At 42.3% G+C, this 20,773-nt stretch overlaps 1 protein-coding gene across 1 annotated transcript in view; it reads right to left on the bottom strand.

Moving 5' to 3' along the window:
- Window positions 1-3,274: 3,274 nt before the first annotated feature.
- Window positions 3,275-20,773, bottom strand: part of fhdc1 (FH2 domain containing 1) — a 31,448-nt gene continuing 13,949 nt past the window's right edge. Inside the window, exons 2-12 of the mRNA XM_080880149.1 lie at window positions 19,377-20,121; window positions 18,810-18,871; window positions 16,309-16,411; window positions 16,073-16,158; window positions 15,166-15,266; window positions 13,584-13,654; window positions 12,678-12,785; window positions 6,843-6,913; window positions 6,032-6,149; window positions 5,683-5,847; window positions 3,275-5,482 (exon numbers count right to left, since the gene is read on the bottom strand). Of these exons, the coding sequence (XP_080736275.1) occupies window positions 3,329-5,482; window positions 5,683-5,847; window positions 6,032-6,149; window positions 6,843-6,913; window positions 12,678-12,785; window positions 13,584-13,654; window positions 15,166-15,266; window positions 16,073-16,158; window positions 16,309-16,411; window positions 18,810-18,871; window positions 19,377-19,868 (3,531 nt within the window). The 5' untranslated portion in view covers window positions 19,869-20,121 and the 3' untranslated portion in view covers window positions 3,275-3,328. The remainder of the gene's footprint in view (window positions 5,483-5,682; window positions 5,848-6,031; window positions 6,150-6,842; window positions 6,914-12,677; window positions 12,786-13,583; window positions 13,655-15,165; window positions 15,267-16,072; window positions 16,159-16,308; window positions 16,412-18,809; window positions 18,872-19,376; window positions 20,122-20,773) is intronic.

Below are 20,773 nucleotides of genomic sequence, written 5' to 3'. Positions count from 1 at the left end.
ATAACACATTTCGCAGCCCTGCGGTCTAGTGATCAGAGGTGGTCATTTTCTTTATGTATTGGAGCTTTTTTTGTTTTTTCCATCATGAAACTTCAGATTTAGAGATGACCGAGCAGAGCAGCAGAGCACCTATTTGCCTCAGCTGTGAAAACAAAAGACAAGTCCTATTCTCAGAGAATCACATCAGAGTACAAATACATCCTTGGGCAACGAATGCTACAGTAAGACAGGCTTGTTGCAGTGGGGTTGGCGTGTGTCAGTAACGAAATACAACAGATAAAAATGACTCACTCCAAACTTTATAAAGTCACGTAACTTTTAAGCAGCGTTACAAAACTTGTAACGTGACGAAGGTGTTGCTGTACAGAGCTGACAGGACACTTTATAATGGAAACTAATGTTACTATGGTAACCATTCCTTAAATGCAGAAGCTGTGGTGACGAGAGCGAACAAGCATTCAAACTCACAAGCAGCTCTGCTGCTGTAAGCTGTTGTCATGTAATGTAAAGGGCACCCATTGTAAAGCTTAAAATGATGCCGCGGTTGTGGAAGCATCATCTTTCCATGAGGTCATCAAACAGTTGGAGTTTTCAGTTTGTTTGTTTTTTTAAAGAGTGGACATTTCCATGACTCAGCTTTGGTTAGAAATGAAGTGGACACTTTTCTTTTTTTGTCAGTGTAGTCAGAAAAAGGTTACATTTACAGGAGGGCAATCTTTCAAAGATCTCAAAGGAGTCTAAAAGTGTCAGTTAAGGGTTTTCCAAAATGTTCAAACACATCCACTTGTTTTTTCATACATCAAATACATTTTAATGTAACTGCTCCAGACAGACATTAAGTTCAGAAGTCACTATTGTAGTGCTGAAAATGTGAGATTTCTAATTTATTTAGAAAACAAACAGCTGGTTCAGATGGTTGGACAAAAACAAGCATCGCAAATGATTCCTTTGGTTTGATGGGCTTGAAGATTACTTCTGATTTTTGCTACTGGTGGGATTTAAAATTCCTGAAAACATGTGTTAATAGCAACTATCACAGCCCTAAATAACTCTGATACTGTAACAGGAGGATCTATATTTAGGTGGCGTCAGGCCACACACAGTGGTTTGTCACACTGGGCCTATTGTGTCATCAGTCCATCAGCTTCATTTGCATGACAGGGAACAGGAAGACACTCGCAGCGTGTCCACACCCTACAGGTCGACCCTTGCTTTTTAAACATCTGTGCGTGCACACATGATTTATTCTCTTACTCTTTATGTTTTTATGAAATATAAACATATGAATGGTCAGAAAACATCTTTACATTATTTACAAAGTGACCAGCAGAGTTTGACTTTGATGTGATGGAAGGCAGTAAAGTTTCTACTCTCCTTTTACAATCAAGGAGCTTCTACTGGTGATTGATTGGCTACATTAAGCTTTAAGGCAATGCACTGTTGAGAGTGTTGTTTCCATCAAGGCAATGGCACAATGTATTCTAAAAGGCAAGTGGTGCAAAGTGGACGGCGGTGCTGCACTTACATGATGTTTACATTACTTTTTATTTTCTGAAATATGAAGAACTTCCAATATCTGAAAAGCAAAGACCGTCGTTTGTCAGCTCCTGCTGCTGTACTGAAGATTTTTACTGAATCCTTAAAAGCTCATCAAACCATCTGAATTTACAAACAGCTAATACTTCATTTGGAGAAACATTTGGTTTGGTTGCACTACAGAAATAAACAAAAGTATTAGCGCACACCTCAGAAATCTCAGTTTGTGTTTCCATGTCCAAGCAGCTCCTGTCAGTGTAATCTGTAGCTGGTAGTTTTGTCCATATAATGCATATACTATAACATTATATCATCTTAGCATGTTTATGTTCAATTTGTGTGATGTAGAAGAAAATGTATAACCTCTGCCAGCTGTTTTTGTTCACACTGGTGCAACAAAGTATCTAATCTATTTTTGAGTTTGTCATTCGTGAACCATACTTTTGTCCTAGAGTCATTTTTGACTGAACGAAGAGAAAATGCAGTCGCAGCCTGAGAAACTCTCTGAACATCTTATTCTGAGTGTTTTTAAATGCTTGAAATTGTTTCCAAGAATTTAAGGAAAAACCTTCAGTACAGCGAATCTTTCTTTTTTAATAATAAATTTATCACTGGGGATAAATTTAAATGAGCCTGTTTCTGCGTCGTGATGATACTCATGACAGCAACAAACTAGATCCAGGCTGAATTACAACCACGGGCTTACTGTTGTAATTGAACAAGCCTAGAGAAAATATGAGACGACAATGTTCACAGTAGAAAAATTAGGTCAGACTCTAAAAACATGACTGATGATGGCATCAGTGTCTTTGTGTTTCTGTTGCGCTCGGTGGTTTTCTTTCACAGCGTTAGCGTTTTTTTCATGTATTAGCTGAAACAGGAAACATTTCCCACGTGCATGTCTACTCCAAAATATTATGGAGGAGTCCTAACACATTTACAAACTACTGATACAGTACGAGAAGTACCACGGTTGGTATACACACTGGCATAATATGTGTGACTTTTATATATTGTTGTAACATTAATACAGTATACCAGGAATTTCTTAAAAAGTGACATTGCAGTTATTTTTTTGTAAAACTGATCTGATTTTGTCTACATCGTCATCATCATGCAGAACCAAATGAACAAGTCTACTTTTTCTGCTGGTGCAAGGCCACTGCGATCGTTCTGAGGTATCAAGCAAAAAGAATCACAAAGCAAACGGAGCGCTGTTAGTCTACGCGAAGAAGCAGCAAAGTGAAAAAGACACCGTGACAGCAGCGAGGTGAGGTACAACAAATCTCGTAACCCTGAATGAAACAGACGCTGAAAGTCGGTCTCAAATCTGTCAGAGCTAATTAGCAGCTTTATGTAGTCGTGTCTGACGTCAACAGCGTCACAGACACCAAAACATACTGAACGCAGACAGCTAAGCAGGCAAAGAGGCTGCAGTGTAAAAGCACCAATTCGCCATTTGTCAGTTTAGATTTCTTCCGACCCTTAGAAACAAAAACAAAAAACAAGAAGAGGAAATGAGGAACGTGTGCACTTCATTGCATCTTGCTCTTTGTGATTCGTAAACCTGATACAGAGCCAGCTACAGAGGGATTCTTACACAGTGAGAAAGCTTAACATGCTTTTGTTTGATATGCATGGATAACTCTAGACGAGCAGAGCGAATGTGAGTTCACGCCAAAGCAGGTAAAAAAAAAAACAAAAAACAAGCAAAAAAAAAAAAAAAAAAAAGTCCTCTCTTCCTGCTTCCTGTTATCCTGCAGTCAGGTTTTTTTTTGTTTTGTTTTGTTTTTTACTTCCAGCTCGGCTTCCTGCTTCTGCTGGATGTCATCAAGTCTCTGGGCTGCACAGACTTTTCAGAGAAGCTGCTAGATTTACGAACGTTCTCACGTGCTACAGGGGGAGGCGGGGTCTCGCTACGGTAGGTGCTGCAGCTTGTTGCCTTCACGCTTTGCACCCGCCGCAGGCTTGTTGCCTGTGGCCGCTCGTCACTGGTGTGACCTGCGTGTGATGCCCGGGTCGGCTTTTGTCGTTCCAGGAGGGAGGGGCTGCGAGACGGGGTGGAAGGGACCGACGGAGGGCCCAGCTCTTTCCTGGTCCTGGAAGACGAGGCCACAGTATTGCGGGCGAAGCTGGGGACTCCAGAAGTGTTTTTTGCACTGTGTGTGTGTGAACTGCTGTTCTCAGGAGATGTCTGAGCTTGAGCTTGAGCCTGAGCTTGAGCTTGAGCGAGGGCTCTCATAGTAGAGCGGCACATCTTCTCCTCAGGCGCCGGCTTGGGAATGTTCCTCACGGGTTTGGCGCTTGGCTTGTGGATTGAAGCTTTCCTAGGCATTGAATCACGTGCCCATCTAGAAACGCTGCCCGTGAGAGCACCTCCCTTCTGGGCTTTTGACTCATCAGGAGGCAAACTGGAGTGCCGAGGAGGTCTCGTTGTCTTCTCGCTCCTTCCTCTTGCCGGAGTGCTCTGGTCACGGGGAGGCCGCCGTGTCTCCCCGCTATCGTGAACTGCAGGTTTCTCTGCTCGCCTGCTGCTACCTGTCCTGGTCAGCTTGGTAATAGGGATGACTTTCCGCATACCCTGGTTATCGTTGTTGGCCAGCGTTCGCACACCATGGCCTGCACTGGTTTTGGTTGCTTTGCTGCCTTTGCTCTTTGTAGGCGCTGGCTTTCGGCTGCTTCGTTGTGCATCTTTCCCCGCAGTCTGTTTTCCTTCAGCGGTGTCGCAGCTCTCCGTGTCCCACTCTTCTGTGGTAGTAGATGGAGCCATAGATGCTGCATCCACAGATTTGGGGGCTGAGAGCTCATTAGTTGAAGCAGACTGGTCGTTGGGAGATGTGGATTGCGGGTCTTGCCGACTCTCCTGATCTTTGATGCAGTCAGCTGTTTGGAAATGAAGTCCTTCTTTTGTAGACGAGGATTCCACCTCAGAGCAATCCAAGGTGACAGAGATGTCCGTTTCTGTGCAGTCCATTATATAAAACATTGGCTTCTTGTTGGATACAGAGGTATCTAGTGGAAGAGGGGTATCACAGGTTGTGGATGAAACTGTGCTGTAGTCCTCTTCGTCTTTCTCTCTCTGAGGAGAGACCCCAGCCTGAGTTGGAGGAACTATTGTATCTTCCCATACTACCTTTAGATTTCCCCCCCTTTCCAAAAATGTATCATGTGAAAGGTTGTCCAGATTCTTGGGTGGTGACTGTCTCCCTATTTCCAGATCCGTCACCACAACGTCCCCCCGGTTGACAAAGTGCATGTGATTGCTGTTATTGTTTGGACTGATTAGGTCAAAAGCCTGAGGACCTCGGACTAAAGTATGCTTCTCCACACTAACACTCATGTGGCCAGTAATTGCTGGGTTGGGAATATGGGCAGGCTTCTGAAAGACACAAAAGGGCCGAGGCAGAGCGCTGCTCTCTGACACAGATGAGTAATTGTTGTTGTTGTTGTTGTCCCCGTTATCGTTTAGCTCAGAGGAAGAAAACTTGGCGTGTGAGACGATCGGCTCAGTTTCTGAATGCGGAGACGTTGCTTTTCTTTCACGGCCCAGTTCCCGGTTATTGTCCTGGCCTAACATCCAGGGGGCCATCCTCCGCTGGATAGGACGGCCTAACCGAGGTAGGCTGTTAAATTTTGAAAAGTCAGAGGTGTTCCCTGTGCTTCCGAACAGCTCCAAGTATCCCTGGAGTTCACGATCTGCTATGGAGGTCATGGTGTGTCGGTGTCGGCGTGCACTGGCAGAACGTTCCAGCGGGCAGTGTGGACTCTGAGACCTCTGGAAAAACTCCAGGAGGCCCTCCTTGGTGAGCATTTCCACGTCGTTCTCGCTGCTGCTACGACCAAATCCGCCGGTCTGATCCCCGCTCGACCACGCAAAACGCTTTTCCTCCAGTTCTTTGAGACGACGCTGTCTGGCTGCTTCCTTCAACTCCCGGTCCGTGTTGTCCTGATGGAAACAGAAATGTAAGGAAGGAGAATTCTGAGAATCAGGAACATGAATGATGGTGACATCCAACTCACTTATTTTTGAGTTTTTTTAACAGTGGATCACCATGAACAATTACCACGCATATAGAAGACAAGCAAGAAATGACAACATCATATGAGATTATAATAACCCAGAATTACTGCTTCACTCAAGCAGACCTTAACAGCTTTCTTGAATTTGATGCAGAAGTCCTGAAAGATCCGGAAGCCCTCGTCCAGCTTGAACGTGTCCTTGTCTTCACAAAAGAAATCGATGAGAGTACTTCCCTCTTTACGCAGATCCAGCCTGCGTCTCTTTAAGTCCTGAAGTGTCAGTGCTGCACTCTAAGACAAGAGACCGAGCACACATGCACACTTTTTATTCATAACGCATCATCCACTTTTACACAAGTCATTATCTATAGCACTTAAGTCAGCAGCTTCACAAATGTAGAGCGGGCTGGATCCAACTTTCTGTACATGTGTCTGTGTACACAATGTATTACATAACTAACTGCTGCTGCTTCACCTGCAGGAAGGGCTCCAGCTGCTGCAGCAGCTCCTGGTCTCCTTGAACTTTCTCTTCCAGGGATTTGATTCGGACATACAAGGAGGAAAACTCCTCCTCAATGTTTTCCACTGAAATTCTACATGAACACAGGAGAAAGATATTTAAAACACACTTGTACTTGTTATTACATAAAAACTGACGGACAGGAGTGTAAGCAGTCTTCCTTATATTACTTAAAAAAAACAAACAAACATGTGACATTAATTTGATGAATGCACTTCCAAACTGTTGAAAATGTAGACCGCAGGGAGAAATGCTTTCAGGGTCTCTATCCTGAGGGCAGGAGGGAGGAGTAATTCTCTGCGGTGCAGTATCTGCACTGACAGCACACAGAGATGACCTTGTGAAGCTGACAGAGCCTGAGACTGTGCTGTGAATATAACTCCTGTTCTACACCTAAATTAGATGTCAGCCTGGTTAATGAGGCTGTGCTTGGCCGTATCAATAAAATACTACGGCAATCGTCGTCTTCAGCGCCTCATTATGTTTCCCATCAGAAAATTTGGCTGTTTAATAAATGTGATGGTGGTTAATTTGGAAATCATTTCATTTTACAGAGGCTTTACAGAAAACTGATGTCTGCTGTGCAACTGACTGATACAAACTGACACTTATGCTCTCACAGTCCTTAACTCACCCTGCTTCAGACTGCATGCACTTGGAGAATAAACAGCTTTTATACGAGTCCATTATCACCTCTGCATGACTGCAAAACTGATAATGGACTCCTACATTTCTCACTGGCAAGGATTTGATTCCCTTCGATTACCTGGCTGCACTCTGGACATCTTGAAGCTTCTCAGGAAACTTGAGCAACTTCTCGTCCTTTTTCTTCGCCTCCTGCATGGAGAGAGACATCGCACAGTCAACATCTAAATGTCTGATTTTGTACAAGATAAAGTGGCGTAGTTGTTGTGATGAAGGACCAATATCTGTATGGTGATGTAACTGCTTGGCGAGCCGTTCTTGGCTCTGTGCTGTTTCCTGTCACCATCTGCTGTCCACCTGCTCTCCTGCAGCTTCAGTGGTCAAACAGTTTTCTCATCACTGCTGTAAAACACTGATTTGAATTTCTTTATGACAGACTTTCCTACAGTGTTTGTACAGTAAATGCATCTTTGCTTATTGTGAGGTTAATCCAGCTTTTTTCAGTTCTGCTATCGTCTTGTTAATACAACCATAAACCTGTTAATATAACCATTCATCATTTTTAAGATAAATGCACAGAGTAGAGGTTTGACACAGGCAAGGCAAGTTTATTTGTATAGCACAATTCAACAACAAGGTGATTCAAAGTGCTTTACAGAGACATTAGAAACAAGAACAAATAAAAAGCATGATTTAAAATTGATTAAAACAAGCAAATAAACTAACTAACTAATTAACAAACAAACAAACAAACAACAGTATATAAAATCAAAACAGATAAAATCAGTAGTTAAATGTAAGTTTTGAAATTTAAGCTTAAAAGTGTGGATTTGGTGCTTTATTCAAATGCAGCTGAGAACAGGTGCGTCTTCAACCTGGATTTAAATAAACTGAGTGTTTCAGCTGATCTGAGGCTTTCTGGGAGTTTGTTCCAGATATAAGGAGCATAAAAGCTGAATGCAGCTTCTCCGTGTCTGGTTCTGACTCTGGGAACTGATAAAAGACCGGATCCAGATGACCTGAGGGATCTGGAAGGTTCATACTGGGTCAGGAGGTCATTGATGTATTTTGGTCCTAAACCATTCAGAGCTTTATAGACCAGTATCAACTTTAAAGTCTATCCTCTGACGGACAGGCAGCCAGTGTAAAGACCTCAGAGCTGGACTGATGTGGTCCACTTTTTTGGTCTTAGTGAGGACTCGAGCAGCAGAGTTCTGAATGAGCTGTAGTTGTCTGACTGATTTTTTAGGTAGACCTGTAAAGATGCTGTTACAGTAATCAAGCCTACTAAAGATGAATGCATGGACTAGTTTTTCCAGGTCCTGTTGAGACATCAGATCTTTTATCCTTGAAATATTCTTGAGGTGATAGTAAGCTGACTTTGTTATTGTCTTAATGTGTTTTTCTAAGTTTAGGTCTGCATCCATCACTACACCCAAATTTCTCGCCTGGTTTGTGGTTTTTAGATGTATAGATTGAAGTTCTCTGGTGACCTGTAATCGTTTTTCTTTGGCGCCAAAGACTATTACCTCAGTTTTGTTTTTGTTTAGCTGGAGAAAATTGTGGCACAACCAGTCATTAATTTCCTCAATGCATTTACCAAGAGCCTGTACAGGGCCTCGGTCTCCTGGTGACATTGTGATATATATTTGTGTGTCATCTGCATAGCTGTGATAGTTTATTTTGTTGTTCTTTATAATCTGTGCCAGTGGGAGCATGTAGATGTTAAACAGAGGGGGTCCCAAGATGGAACCTTGGGGAACTCCACATGTGATACTTGTCTGCTCAGATGTGAAGTTACCTATTGGTACAAAGTATTTCCTGTTTTCTATGTATGTTTTGAACCAGTTTAGTACAGTTCCTGAAAGACCTGCCCAGTTCTCCAGTCGTTTGAGTAATATGTTGTGGTCAACTGTATCAAATGCTGCACTGAGATCCAGTAAAACTAAGACTGACATTTTTCCACTGTCTGTATTCAGACATATGTCATTAAACACTTTGGTCAGAGCGGTTTCAGTGCTGTGGTTCTGTCTAAAACCTGACTGGAAGGCATCATAGCAGTTATTCTGTTTTAAGAAGTAACTGAGCTGTTGAGAAACTGCTTTTTCAATGATCTTACTTAAAAATGGGAGATTTGAGATCGGCCTGTAGTTGTTCATTTGTGTCTTGTCAAGATTGTCCTTTTTCAGTATAGGTTTGATTACAGCAGTTTTTAGTGATTCTGGAAACATACCTGATAATAAAGAAAAGTTGACGATCTGTAACAGGTCTGACTCTAAAGTCTTTGAGACCTTTTTGAAAAAACTTGTTGGCAGGACATCTAAACAGCAGGAGGAGGAGTTCAGTTTACCTAAGATGTCCTCCAGGGGCCTGTTCTTCGTACCTCGCTAAGTAAGTTAGCTGGATTAGATTGTTGACGATTTTGCGTGATCCTGGATCGTTCGGTTCCCCGAAGCTCATCCGGGACTTGCTGTCATAGCAACAGAGCCGTAAGCGTAAACCTACTTGTTCCCATGTTCTTGTGGGTCCTGTTGTGGCTCTAATGTGAAAGGGGATATAATATAACATATTATAATATAATATAATGCCATATGATATTGGACAATATAGTGTCATATGATAGATCTACCCTACCGCCTACTGGTGTTGGCCAGAGGGGCCGATGGCGCGATATGGCAGCCTGGCTACAACCGTAGCTGCCTCCACCAGTGTGTGAATGTGGGAGTGAATGAATAGTGGTATCGTAAAGCGCTTTGGGTGCCTTGGAAAGCGCTATATGAACCCAATCCATTATTATTAGTATTATTATTAAATTACCTACGAGTTTGATTTGTCAGCAACTTTCTGCCAGCCCTCTCTCCTTGCTTCTGCAGCCTTTGCAGTTTTCTCTTGCGTTTTAATTAAACTCTGAAACTCCTGAAATCCCTCACTCATGAGTTCTTGCTCTGCTGCCGGAAAATACCGAGCACGCCCCTTCGACATTTTCGCCGACCAATCAAAGGGTTGCCGATCAATGTTTCTACTATCGATGCGTAGCCCCTTTTACGACACCCAGTGATGTCACATTACTGCGTCCAGCTGTACTAATCGTCAACAGCAGGTGTGTTCGGGGAACCGGATTAGCGAGCTCACGGTTAGCGCGATGGTTTGGTCTTGGATGTGTCATTTGATCTTGGATGTAGTAAGCGACGTACGAAGAACAGGCCCCAGGTCTTTGCTGTTAATAGGTTGAAACTGTTTCATGGTGTTTAAACAGTTTTTTGGTGGACACAGTACATATCCTGGATCTGCTGTTGATGTACCAATTGCTTGTCTAATTTTTTGGATTTTTTCAGTGAAGAATTTGGCAAAGTCATTGCAGGCCATGGTCGAATGAAGTTCAGCTGCCACTGACACAGGGGGGTTTGTTAGCCTGTCAACTGTAGAAAATAAGATCCGAGCATTATGGCTGTTTTTAGTGATGATGTCAGAGAAGTAGGACCTCCTTGCATTCCTCAGTTGTAAATTATAATTGTGAAGTTTCTCTTTATAAATGTCACAATGAACCTGGAGGTTTGTTTTTCTCCATCTGCGCTCAGCTTTCCTACACTCTCTTTTTTCATTTTTCACCAGTGTGGAGTTTCTCCATGGAGACTTTTTCCTTCCAGAGATAACCTTCACCTTAATGGGAGCAATAGTGTCCATTACATTTAACATTTTAGCATTGAAGCTATTGACGAGCTCATTGACTGAACCTCTGGACAGGTCAGGTGTTAATGGGAAGACCTGGTTAAAAATTGCACTACTGTGTTCAGTTATACACCGTTTTGTGATCACTGTTGTTGATATATTTGTGTGGGCTGAGATTTTACTTTCAAAGAAAACACAGTAATGATCAGACAGGCCCACATCAGACACAGTAATGTTTGAAATGCTCAGGCCCTTGGAGATCAGTAGGTCAAGAGTGTGTCCTCTATTATGTGTGGCCTCTGTTACATGCTGAGTCAGCCCAAAGTTGCCCAGAGTGTTACTCAGGTCTTTAGTCCCTTTGTCCTGAGGGTTGTCCACATGGATGTTAAAATCCCCAACAATAATTACACAGTCAAAATCAACACAGATCACAGACAGCAGTTCACTGAGGTCATTAAAAAAGTCTGTGCAGTATTTGGGAGGCCTGTAAACATTAAGAAACACAACTTTGGATGGGGCCTTCAGCTGTAAAGCCACATATTCAAAAGACTGAAAACTTCCAGGAGATAGCTGCTTACATTGAAATGATTCATTAAATAAGACAGCAACCCCTCCTCCTCTCCTGCTCACCCTGGCCTCACTGATAAAACTGTAGTTAGGAGGGGTCGTCTCGATGAGAACAGCTCCACTGTTATTTTGGTCCAACCAAGTTTCAGTTAAAAACATAAAATCAAGGCTGTGCTCAGTGATTAAATCAGTAATTAAAAATGTTTTCCCAGCTAAAGATCTAACGTTTAATAAAGCCAACTTAAGTGTTTTAGAGGTATTACTTGTCCCCTCGTGTTTGGGAGCAGTCTGTGGCACACAAGGTATGTTTACTATGTTTAAAGATCTTTTAGAGTGCAGCTCTCTGTGTTTTGACCAGGCCACATGTCTCCTGTCACCTAAAAGTACAGAAATTTTAAAACCTTCTAGTAAACAGGGTCCCAGCTTCTCCTGGGAAAAGTCACCACTGCCATAATCCTCACAGCCCGGACCCTCCACACATCACACATCAGACTGCGGAGACAAAGCATGAAGGTGGTAAGGAGGAACTAAGGGGGGCGAGGCTGGGCAATGTGACTTCGATTGCTCTGTTGAGGGTGGGGCTCGATGGCGAACCTTTGGCCGCTCTGGTGGGGGGTTTATGGGGGACAAAAAGGGATTGGGACGGGGGGTAGATCTGAGCCCAGCATTGACCCGCTCCATCATCTCCTCAGTGAATTTCAGGTGTGGGGAGGAGGGAGAAAGGGAGGGGGAGGAGGGTGATGGCCTGTCAGGGGTTTGGGGGACTGGGGAAGGTCGAGGTCCCTTGTCCTGGTCGTTGGTGTTGTTGAGAGAGTTGGAGGCAAATAGGGACCCCTCTTCTTGCCTTAGATGTCTCTCCTTTCTGAGGCTCTTCCCGGGTGGGGGCAAATGGAGCTCCTCCTCAAGGTTTCTGCTGGGCTTTGTCTGTTCTTGGAGTACTGTTTGTTCCTCTTTATGAGATAACTCCTCGTTTATCTCAGCCTCAGTGCCTCAGTGCAAACAAACAATTAATTCAACACCTGAAACCTGGTAATTGGCCACCAGTTGGAGATGATTTGAGCTTTGTGACATGCCGGAAGCAGAAGATGGTACACTGTGCTCATAAAAGTAGGATAAGGTCAGCATCAATACTCAGGTAAGCTGTGGTGTTTAACTGTTGCTCAGTTAGCATTATGGAGCCCGAAGTGTGCCAGGAAAATATCCCTCACAGCATTACACCAACAGCCAGAAGCACAGGACAGATACATGCCTTCATGTCGTTTTAGCTGACAGGAGTGGTGCCCAGTGATGCTCTTCTGCTGGTGTAGCCCATCAGCTCCAATGTTCAATGTGCTGTGTGTTCAGAGATGCTCTCCTGCACATCTTGGTTATCTGCCTTTCTATCATCTTAAAGCAGTCTGGCCGTTCTTCTCTGGCCTCTAGCATCCACAAGGCATTTTCACCCTGCTGCTGGTCATCTCCTCTTTTTGCACACCCTTCTCTGTGAACCCGCACTCAACACGTGACCGTGTCTATATGCCTAAATGCAATGAATTGCTGCCACGTCATTTGCTGACCTGTGCGAACGGTCGAACAGCTGTACCTACTAAAGTGGCCAGTGAGTGTAAGCGGTAATGTAATTCCATGCTCAAGTGGTTCTGAAACCAGGACTGAATCCACATTACAAACATCTGCAGTGTCTACAGGTGTTTTGTGTGTACTCTACTACAGCGTCACTGACCATGGCCACAAAATGCAGCAGGTTCATCCCCGGCTTGTTGGCTTTGGTGTCAGCCAGTGAAAGGAGGGATGACAGCTTGAATCCCACAGCGTTCCCTGCATAGCCACCCTGAGAACAGAAGGATATTTTACACAGAGAAATGAACAATATCATAGAATCACAGCTGGAAATAATGTGAAACAATAAGACTCTGCCCGAGTGATACAGTGGTCCCTCGTTTAACGCAGGTGTGACGTTCCAAAAATAACCCGCGATAGGTAAAATCTGCGAAGTAGCCAACTTTATTTTTTTTTAATTATTATAGATATTTTAAGGCTGTAAAACCCCTCACTACACACTTTAGACACTTTTCTCAGACAAACATGAACATTAACACTTTTCTCTCTTGTTTAAACAAGTTCAAACCTTCGTAGAAAAACAGGTCCAGTATAGAATGAATTGTTTGTTGGGGAGAAAACGTACAAACATACAGTGCAGCACTTCAGAGTCACACTGCTAGTGATCGAAGATTTATGTAAATTTGACAAGCTGAACGCATTCTGTACTGTACAGGAGGCATGGCACGAGATTGCCTGACAATGGTCTACAGCCAATCAGGATGCAGAACACAATGCGCTGTGAGAAAAAAAAAAAAAAGCATGCAAAATTGCACCAAAAAAATTCTGCGAAACAGCGAGACTGCGAAAGGTGAACCGCGTTATAGCGAGAGACCACAGTACAGCTTTCTTCTCTGAGCAGTGATTTTGTTTTGGTTTCCAACAAATACTGACAAAAGGTTTTATTATTTATTTATCTGGAAAAATACAAAAAATAAAAAATAAATCAGGACTGAATCGAAACATCTTGCGTGTTCAGAGGCAGCAGAGATGTGTTCGCGTATGCGAACGTAACCTGAGAAGCTCTTACCGCGTTCATAATGTTTCCTGCCTGCAGCACCAGATGCAGGATAGCATGAAGCTCCTCACAGCTCATCAGCTCTTTAAGGAGATATCAATATAAACTCAATTAGAGACTCCAGAGAAGATGTATGACAAACCATCTCGTTTTCATTTATCACTACCATACAGGAAATCTATCAGCAGTAATGTGTCCTTGTGTGATTCAGTCATAAACCTAAAATTACCACTTTAAAGTAAAAGGGTAAATGTTAGCACATTGAAAAGTTTTAATTAAATTTTGTCATAAAAGTTCCAGGTAATTATTCCACACAGTGTTTAAGTGATTGCCCTGCAATGCAGTGAAAAGGTCACAGTACTGTAGAGGAGGGTCTTAAGAAAAAATCCAATACAGCACAAAGACGCAAGACAGTGTGACTCAGCTAAAATGGCAACCTGGTTCAACCAATGGCTGAAAATATAATTAAAAAGGTTTCCAGATCAGTTTATCAATATGGTGATTTTACAGTAAATCACAAATTCAACAGTACATGTCAGCTTTAGCTCCAGAAGAAAAAAAAGAAAAGATATAATATTAGTGTGCACATTCATGAGATAAACTGTAATAACCGTTTGGATCACAGTGATCTCCTATTAAGTGCTACCATCAGGTCACAAGATCCAGCACGTTGTTATATAACCCATACAAAACAAATACTGTTTCCATCAGCTGAGCTTTGTCTCAGTGATAATAAGTAAAAAAAACATGATAAATACTACATAATGTGGTCAGTGCGAGACTTGCAGCAACCTCCACCACTGAAATTTTAAGTGTCAAAACTGCAGTTCCTCAAGTGGCCACTTGAGGCTGGAAACATCCCCAAAGAGTCCTACGGTATGTTAAAATATCCACGTTCAAAGCTGAAATAAACATGTTCATGGTACAAGAACTTCTCCCTCTTTATGACATCTGTAGAGAGGGTGTTTTTTTTGTTTTTTTAAACATGAACAAAATTCCTCCAGAAAAGTTGGGACACTGATGAATTGCAAATTACAAAAAACCTCATATGTTATTCACAATAAAACATTGCGTGTATAAACGCAGCCACAGCTTGTTTAACTTTGACTGAAAGGTCTGAGAAAGCACAGCGGCATTTCTTCATCGTGTTCACATGTGAGGTTGGAACTCACCTCTAACTGTATGGAAGGATGCTGCTAGTGAAGGTTAGCATGCCTTTTAACATTACAGTAAATGATAGATTATAGCACGATGCTACCCAAGCTAGCAATACATTTAACAGAGTACAGCTGGCTTACAAAAATAAATAAAAAACAAGCGAAATGACCAAACTAGCCAAACTCAGGTTTTTCAAATGGTAGTCCATGGCCTAACAGGTCACACTGTGGTGACTATATAAAGTTATTTTTTATTTATTCATTTTTTATAATAATCCAACACTGTGAGTAACTAATATGTATAGAGCTGCTCGACTCTTAAGTTACATTTCAATGAAACTGCTTTTTTTTTGGTCATGAGTGTCCTCACGTCAAAATGAGATCGTCCTGCTTTCTGTGTGTGTGCAAATGTGTTAGAGCAAGTGTGTTATTATTACGTTTAGTCACAACACGGACGACATCAATCTCATGGCCCATCGCAGCACAACAAGGGAGGAACTCTTCCTGGAGGACCATGGCCTCAATCCGAACCTCGAACCTGTCAGAGACGGAGTTCAGAGTTTAAATCTGAGAAAAGATTCGACTCTCTTGCTCAACACTGAGATCCTTAAGAAAAGACAAATTGTTATTATAATGCAGCAGGCTGAGAGAAATGCCTCCTGCTTCCCCCTGGAGAGTACCTTAACACTCCATCTTGCTGCTGAGTGGCAGTAAAACTTGACGACTTTTAGCACCTTAACATCCTCATAATATTTTCTAATCATCATTTCAATTATAGCACGAACCAAAAACGACTTCTGACTAATTTCACTGGACAAATGCTCCATTTCAGCCCAATCAGTCTGCATTAGTTCTCCATAATAATCCCTGCAGGGACTGCATCCTCTGAATGACACTAATACCATTTTAATGCGCTATCACACAGTGCTGCTGGACAAAAAGGAAATTCAAAGGAAGTTACTCAGTCCCCGTTCAGAAAAGATGGAAACATGCTTTCAGTTGAATGAACTGAAAATATTATGTAATAAGACCCTTTATACGTGTGGATGGGCTGTTTTATCATCCAAAGGAAGGAGATAAAATGAAATCAAGCATTATATCCTTTTTTACAAAGCTGACAAATGTGCACATTCCCCAGTCGTATTAATATTATTGAAAATGAACACTTGATAGATTAAATACAAGTCAGAGAGCAGCCGTAAACTCTTTGGAGAGTCGGCACAAAATCATGAAACTCTGCACTCAGTTTTGAGTCTTTATCTTCCACTGACTGTCAAACTGCTGACTTGACATTCCTTTTTAATGGAAACTGGATTATATACATGCCCACTGAAACCAACTCACCGTGGCACCTGGATCAAGAGGTACATAAAGGAATCGACCAGTGTCAGCTTGTCTGGATCTCCTTTGAATGCCTGCAGCTTCTTAATCTGCAGAGAAAATAAAGAGGAACAGGAAGCTCAGCAGGGCGCTTTCAATCCACGTAAACTGCCTTTTATCATTAGCTGTGCTCTGTGATTCAAAAGCTTAATGCTATTCATGCTTGGCTAAAAATCACAGGCAAGTACACAAACACGGACCTCCTCTGCGTCGGGCAGGAGCTTCAGCAGGTCTTTGAGCAGCTCCGCTCCATAAATCTTTCCTTCTCCTTTTCGTATGTCTTCGACAATGGAGCGGTTGGACCTGAAAGACAGTTTGTTTCTGTAAAGTTCAGAGATAAATTGCACAGGTGCTTCCTTTAATGCCTGCCCTCCTCTGTTTACAAAGGCACAAAACACAGCTTTTGCAGAGAGCATTAGGCGTCTCTGCCTGGCTTTCTTATTAGCAATATAAATAAAAGAGAAATCTGTTTTCACAAACCCTTTAGGGCACAACTGGTCTACTTTCATGTTTGAGGCTTTAAAATGACTAAAAAGACAATATTAGGTAAGCTGACACTTAGATGTGATTCAAACACTTTAACAAACGCCAGCCTTCAAAAGGTATGCAATACATGTTTATTTAACTCGTGATATGGTAATTTATTTTATTAGGTTAAATTACCAGGTTTTATTTTCTGAATTTCTTGCAATGTTAGGATGAGAACGCGGAAAAAGGAATTATTTGCTCCACGTGATTATTCAGGTTGAGCGGTTTGACGACAAGTTTGAGCGACGAGGCCGACATGGTTTGGACATGTGCAGACGATGGAAAGGGGATATACTGGACAAAGGGTGTTGAAGATGGAGCTGCCAGGTAGGAGGAACAGACGAAGAACACAGAGGAGACTGATGGATGCTGGTGTGATAGGGGAGGATGTTAGGGGTGGGGTGAGATGCTGTGGAGACCCCGAATCAGGCGGGGAGACAAAGATAGGATTTTTTTTTTTTTTAAGTAACGAACCCGGCAAAAGTTCAAAGCCTCGTTGAAGCCTATAAAGAACTTTTCAGTGCAATATAAAAAAAATGAGACATTTATTTATCTATTTGTTTTTCACAAAGATAATATTAGACTGTTTGTGGAAATTCCCACAAACCCTTTAATAGCCATGAGAGGAAAAACAGCTGGTTCATTGTTCCAACACCAGGAAGGGTACACATTTTCCCTCCCGATCAACGATGGGAATTTCATTTCCAGTTCTGTGGTGTAGACCTGTGCAGGTAGGCTGATGACTGAGTGCGAATATACTGAAGTTGGAACACCCCCCCCCCCCTTTATTTTTTTTAAACAAGGGGGGAACCACTTGGTGGTATTTTCAACAAAAAGACAATTTCTAATCAATCACAGTCAGAATACTTTATTACGTTTTATAGTAAAGTGCTGCGTAAAGTGCAGCTTATGACATAATTGGCTCAAATGCATTGCAGCAGAAGATTAATGCATACTCCTTAAAATAAAAAGCAACAAAAACAAAAGTAAACGCTGACTGTAATGAGGTCACTGCTCCTACTCTGTCTTGACTCAGTGCAATGGCTCGCAGTCAAATGTCATTAAAATCCTGTGGAGAGCCATGCAAATAGACCTTCAGGCAAACAGATACCTAACACACTTTTTGCTCTCTATTCTAGACAAGTTATGCAACTCAATCCTGAGTCTGGTCAAACTCACTTTGAAACTTCCCGAACCAAATAATTTAGAACAATGGATGCCTAAGAAGGCTTATTAGACTACCTGGCACAGATTTGGACCCTTTCCTTAGTTATGAAAGTTAAACTGATTGATTGAAAATGAGAACGTGTCCATGATAATGATAGCATCTGATCTGAACTGTCCTTAGCAACAGCATGAAGAGCTGATGAGAGGCGTGCTTGGAAAAGCCACGAGGGAAAATAAAAAACAATCTCTAATTTAGTTAAAGTCAAACAACCGTTCGTGGGATTTTTTGTTGGTTGGTCACAGTAAACTCTTTGGTTATGGTAAACCTCACTGCTCTTCTAATGATGGTCATTTAATCCTCTAACTTAAGTAGCTCTGTACTTGACAAAATTAAACACTGGCTGTAACACAGAGCAAGAAAGGTTTTACGAAAACTACGTCACCACTGCCACTAAAGTGATGCTCAAAGTTTCAGTGTGTGTGTGTGTGAGCAAATGGAAGCACGATATGTCTTAAAATGTTGCATGTTCAGTCATTGCAATGGTTTGTTTTGTTTTTACACTTATTTACATAACTTCCCAACAAATTTCAGAAATGGGTTTGTACTTTTCATGTCTTACTGACCATTCAAAGCACTTCAGATTAAAAGTCAGATTTTAACTTTGCATTCATACACTGGTTTATTCTGTGGCTCAGGGGTCTCAAACTTAAATGATCTGGGGGCCACTGCTGGCCATTGTCATTGTAGGGTCTCTTTAGTGTTCAAGAGGCACAAAAACAAACAAACAAGAAAACACCCATAAATATTTCCAAAAATCTAGCGTTTGCTTCTTTTTTTTTTTTTTTTACTGAATAATACAATATTGTAAAATAAGACAAAACTGAAAAAGTGAGCACAAATCTTTTTTCCTCATTCTTAACTGAAGCCTTTTGGTGAACTTACAAAAACACAGATTTCAAATCAATATACGTCAATATAATCAATGGTAACAGTTGGGAAACTTACTTCTTAAACTGCTTGAGGAAAATGCCCACGTTCATCCCCCTCTTTGAGTCAAGGATGTTGACCTGAGGAAAGAAAAAAAACACAAGACACTACGATAAAACTCTGTTGAAGCTCTAGTTAAAATACAGCCAAACAAACACACCCACTCCTGGGTGTTGTTGGTTGTCTCTACGTGAGGTTCAAACCTCCTTCAGAAGCTTGTACGACTCGCACAGAAAACACGTGACTGTGCAGCACATACATTTTTAAAAAATGACCCTGAGGCCCAATTACTACTTTTAAATAGCAACTGGGCACTTTTGTGGTTTGAACTAAAGATGGTGTTTAAAGCATGCTGCAACTGTCTATGTTAAGTTAACCAGTATTGGACATGGTTGGAGACACTGGGAGTGGATGGAGTTCATACTTGCAATAATTTAACAACTCATTCAATAGAAAAATCAAATCTAGTTAATTCATGCCTGAACCTTAATCACCACCTTAATGTCTGCAGTCTAAACTCACCATTAATTGTCAGAAGTTCAGTATTTTAAGCGCCCGTCTTAAACCTTCATGACAGTCACTCACCTCGTCTTTCTTGGTCTCCTTAAAGGAGCGTGATCGGGATACGCGAGTTGATGTTGCAGTTGATGCTGCTGACCCACGGAGGCCCGTCCCCGCATCCTCCTGCTGCCCAAACAGCTCCTCCACCGAGCGAACATCGATCTGGTACTGCTGCTGCCGCACCGCCAGCGTCCAGATGTTCGGCTTCCCGCGCACCTTCTCCTCTGGGATAGGCTTCCAGTAGAAGCTGCGGACCCGGCGCTTTTTCCTCCCATTGTGGTTGGATGATGTGTTTGCCAGGGGCGGAGGGGGCGGCGGTGCCCCAGGAGGTGGGGGCGGGAGGGGAGGAGGGGGCGGCACTTCATTCTGGGTGGTGTCAGAAAGCAAGGTGGGTTGACCGTGCCCAGACATAGAAGAAGGGTCTGAGGTAGTGATGGAGGAAGTGGTGCAGCTGCTCCCCTCGCTGCTACAGCTCTCTGGCTCATTTGTTGTGGATGTACAACTCATAACAAGCATCGCAAGGTTGAGCAGTCAGCATACAGTCTCTGTGCTGACACAAACTAAACAAATATGTGATCTGTATCTCCTGAATTTCCAGAGAACATCAGCTCGCTGCAGCGCTGGTTGGTGTCTCCTAATCTAGTCACTATGAACAGGCTGCATCCATTGATTCATCACCGTCACTCAGCTGGTCATCCATCGCCCTAAGTGGGGCCTTTGAAAGACACCTCCCAGAGGTAGTGGGCAGGGGGAAATGATGGCCATGGAGCTACAAGAGCAACACAAATGACACAGGACAGGATTATACAGCGGTACCCATGCATATCATCGTCATCGACTATCTGGAATTTGAGGAAATTAAACAAGGGCACGACAGAACAAAGACGAGGGGGACCCAGTGAAGGAAACTGCAAATCCTGTTCTTTTCCATTTTTGAAGGGCTTTGAAGTCAAGCTGTGGGGTGTATAATGACTACAGACATGACACACACCCCTTAGGTTCTGTTACACAATTTCTTTTTTTTTTTTTTTTTAAAACAGCCCTCATCTATGCAGCCACCAAGACAATACCGATATGCACTGTATCCCAAAAGTGACGGTTGAAGTCACACCTGAACATGTATTTAAATAGTTATTTGTGTTTCATTTTATTCAACATGAAAATACAGTTCATTTTAAAAATCCAGTAAGAGTTCGTCTAAGTCTGAGAAACAAATGGTTAAAAGTGGATTTTGTCAGACAACTCTGCAAGCTAATCTCGGAAAACAGTTTTCACATTAAGTATTTTTTTTAGAAAAAAACCTTGGCTTGTAAACCTTCCATCAGTCCTACATTTTCTGCCAGTTTCTTTGTCTTAAAGACAAATTAGACTTTGTCATCATTAAAATGACAATCTGTCACATTTGCAGGAGAGCCTGTGTT

The sequence above is a fragment of the Rhamphochromis sp. 'chilingali' genome, assembly GCF_963969265.1.
Source record: "Rhamphochromis sp. 'chilingali' genome assembly, chromosome: 4".
Lineage (NCBI taxonomy): Eukaryota > Metazoa > Chordata > Actinopteri > Cichliformes > Cichlidae > Rhamphochromis > Rhamphochromis sp. 'chilingali'.
This window is presented reverse-complemented; position numbering and strand designations above follow the sequence as displayed.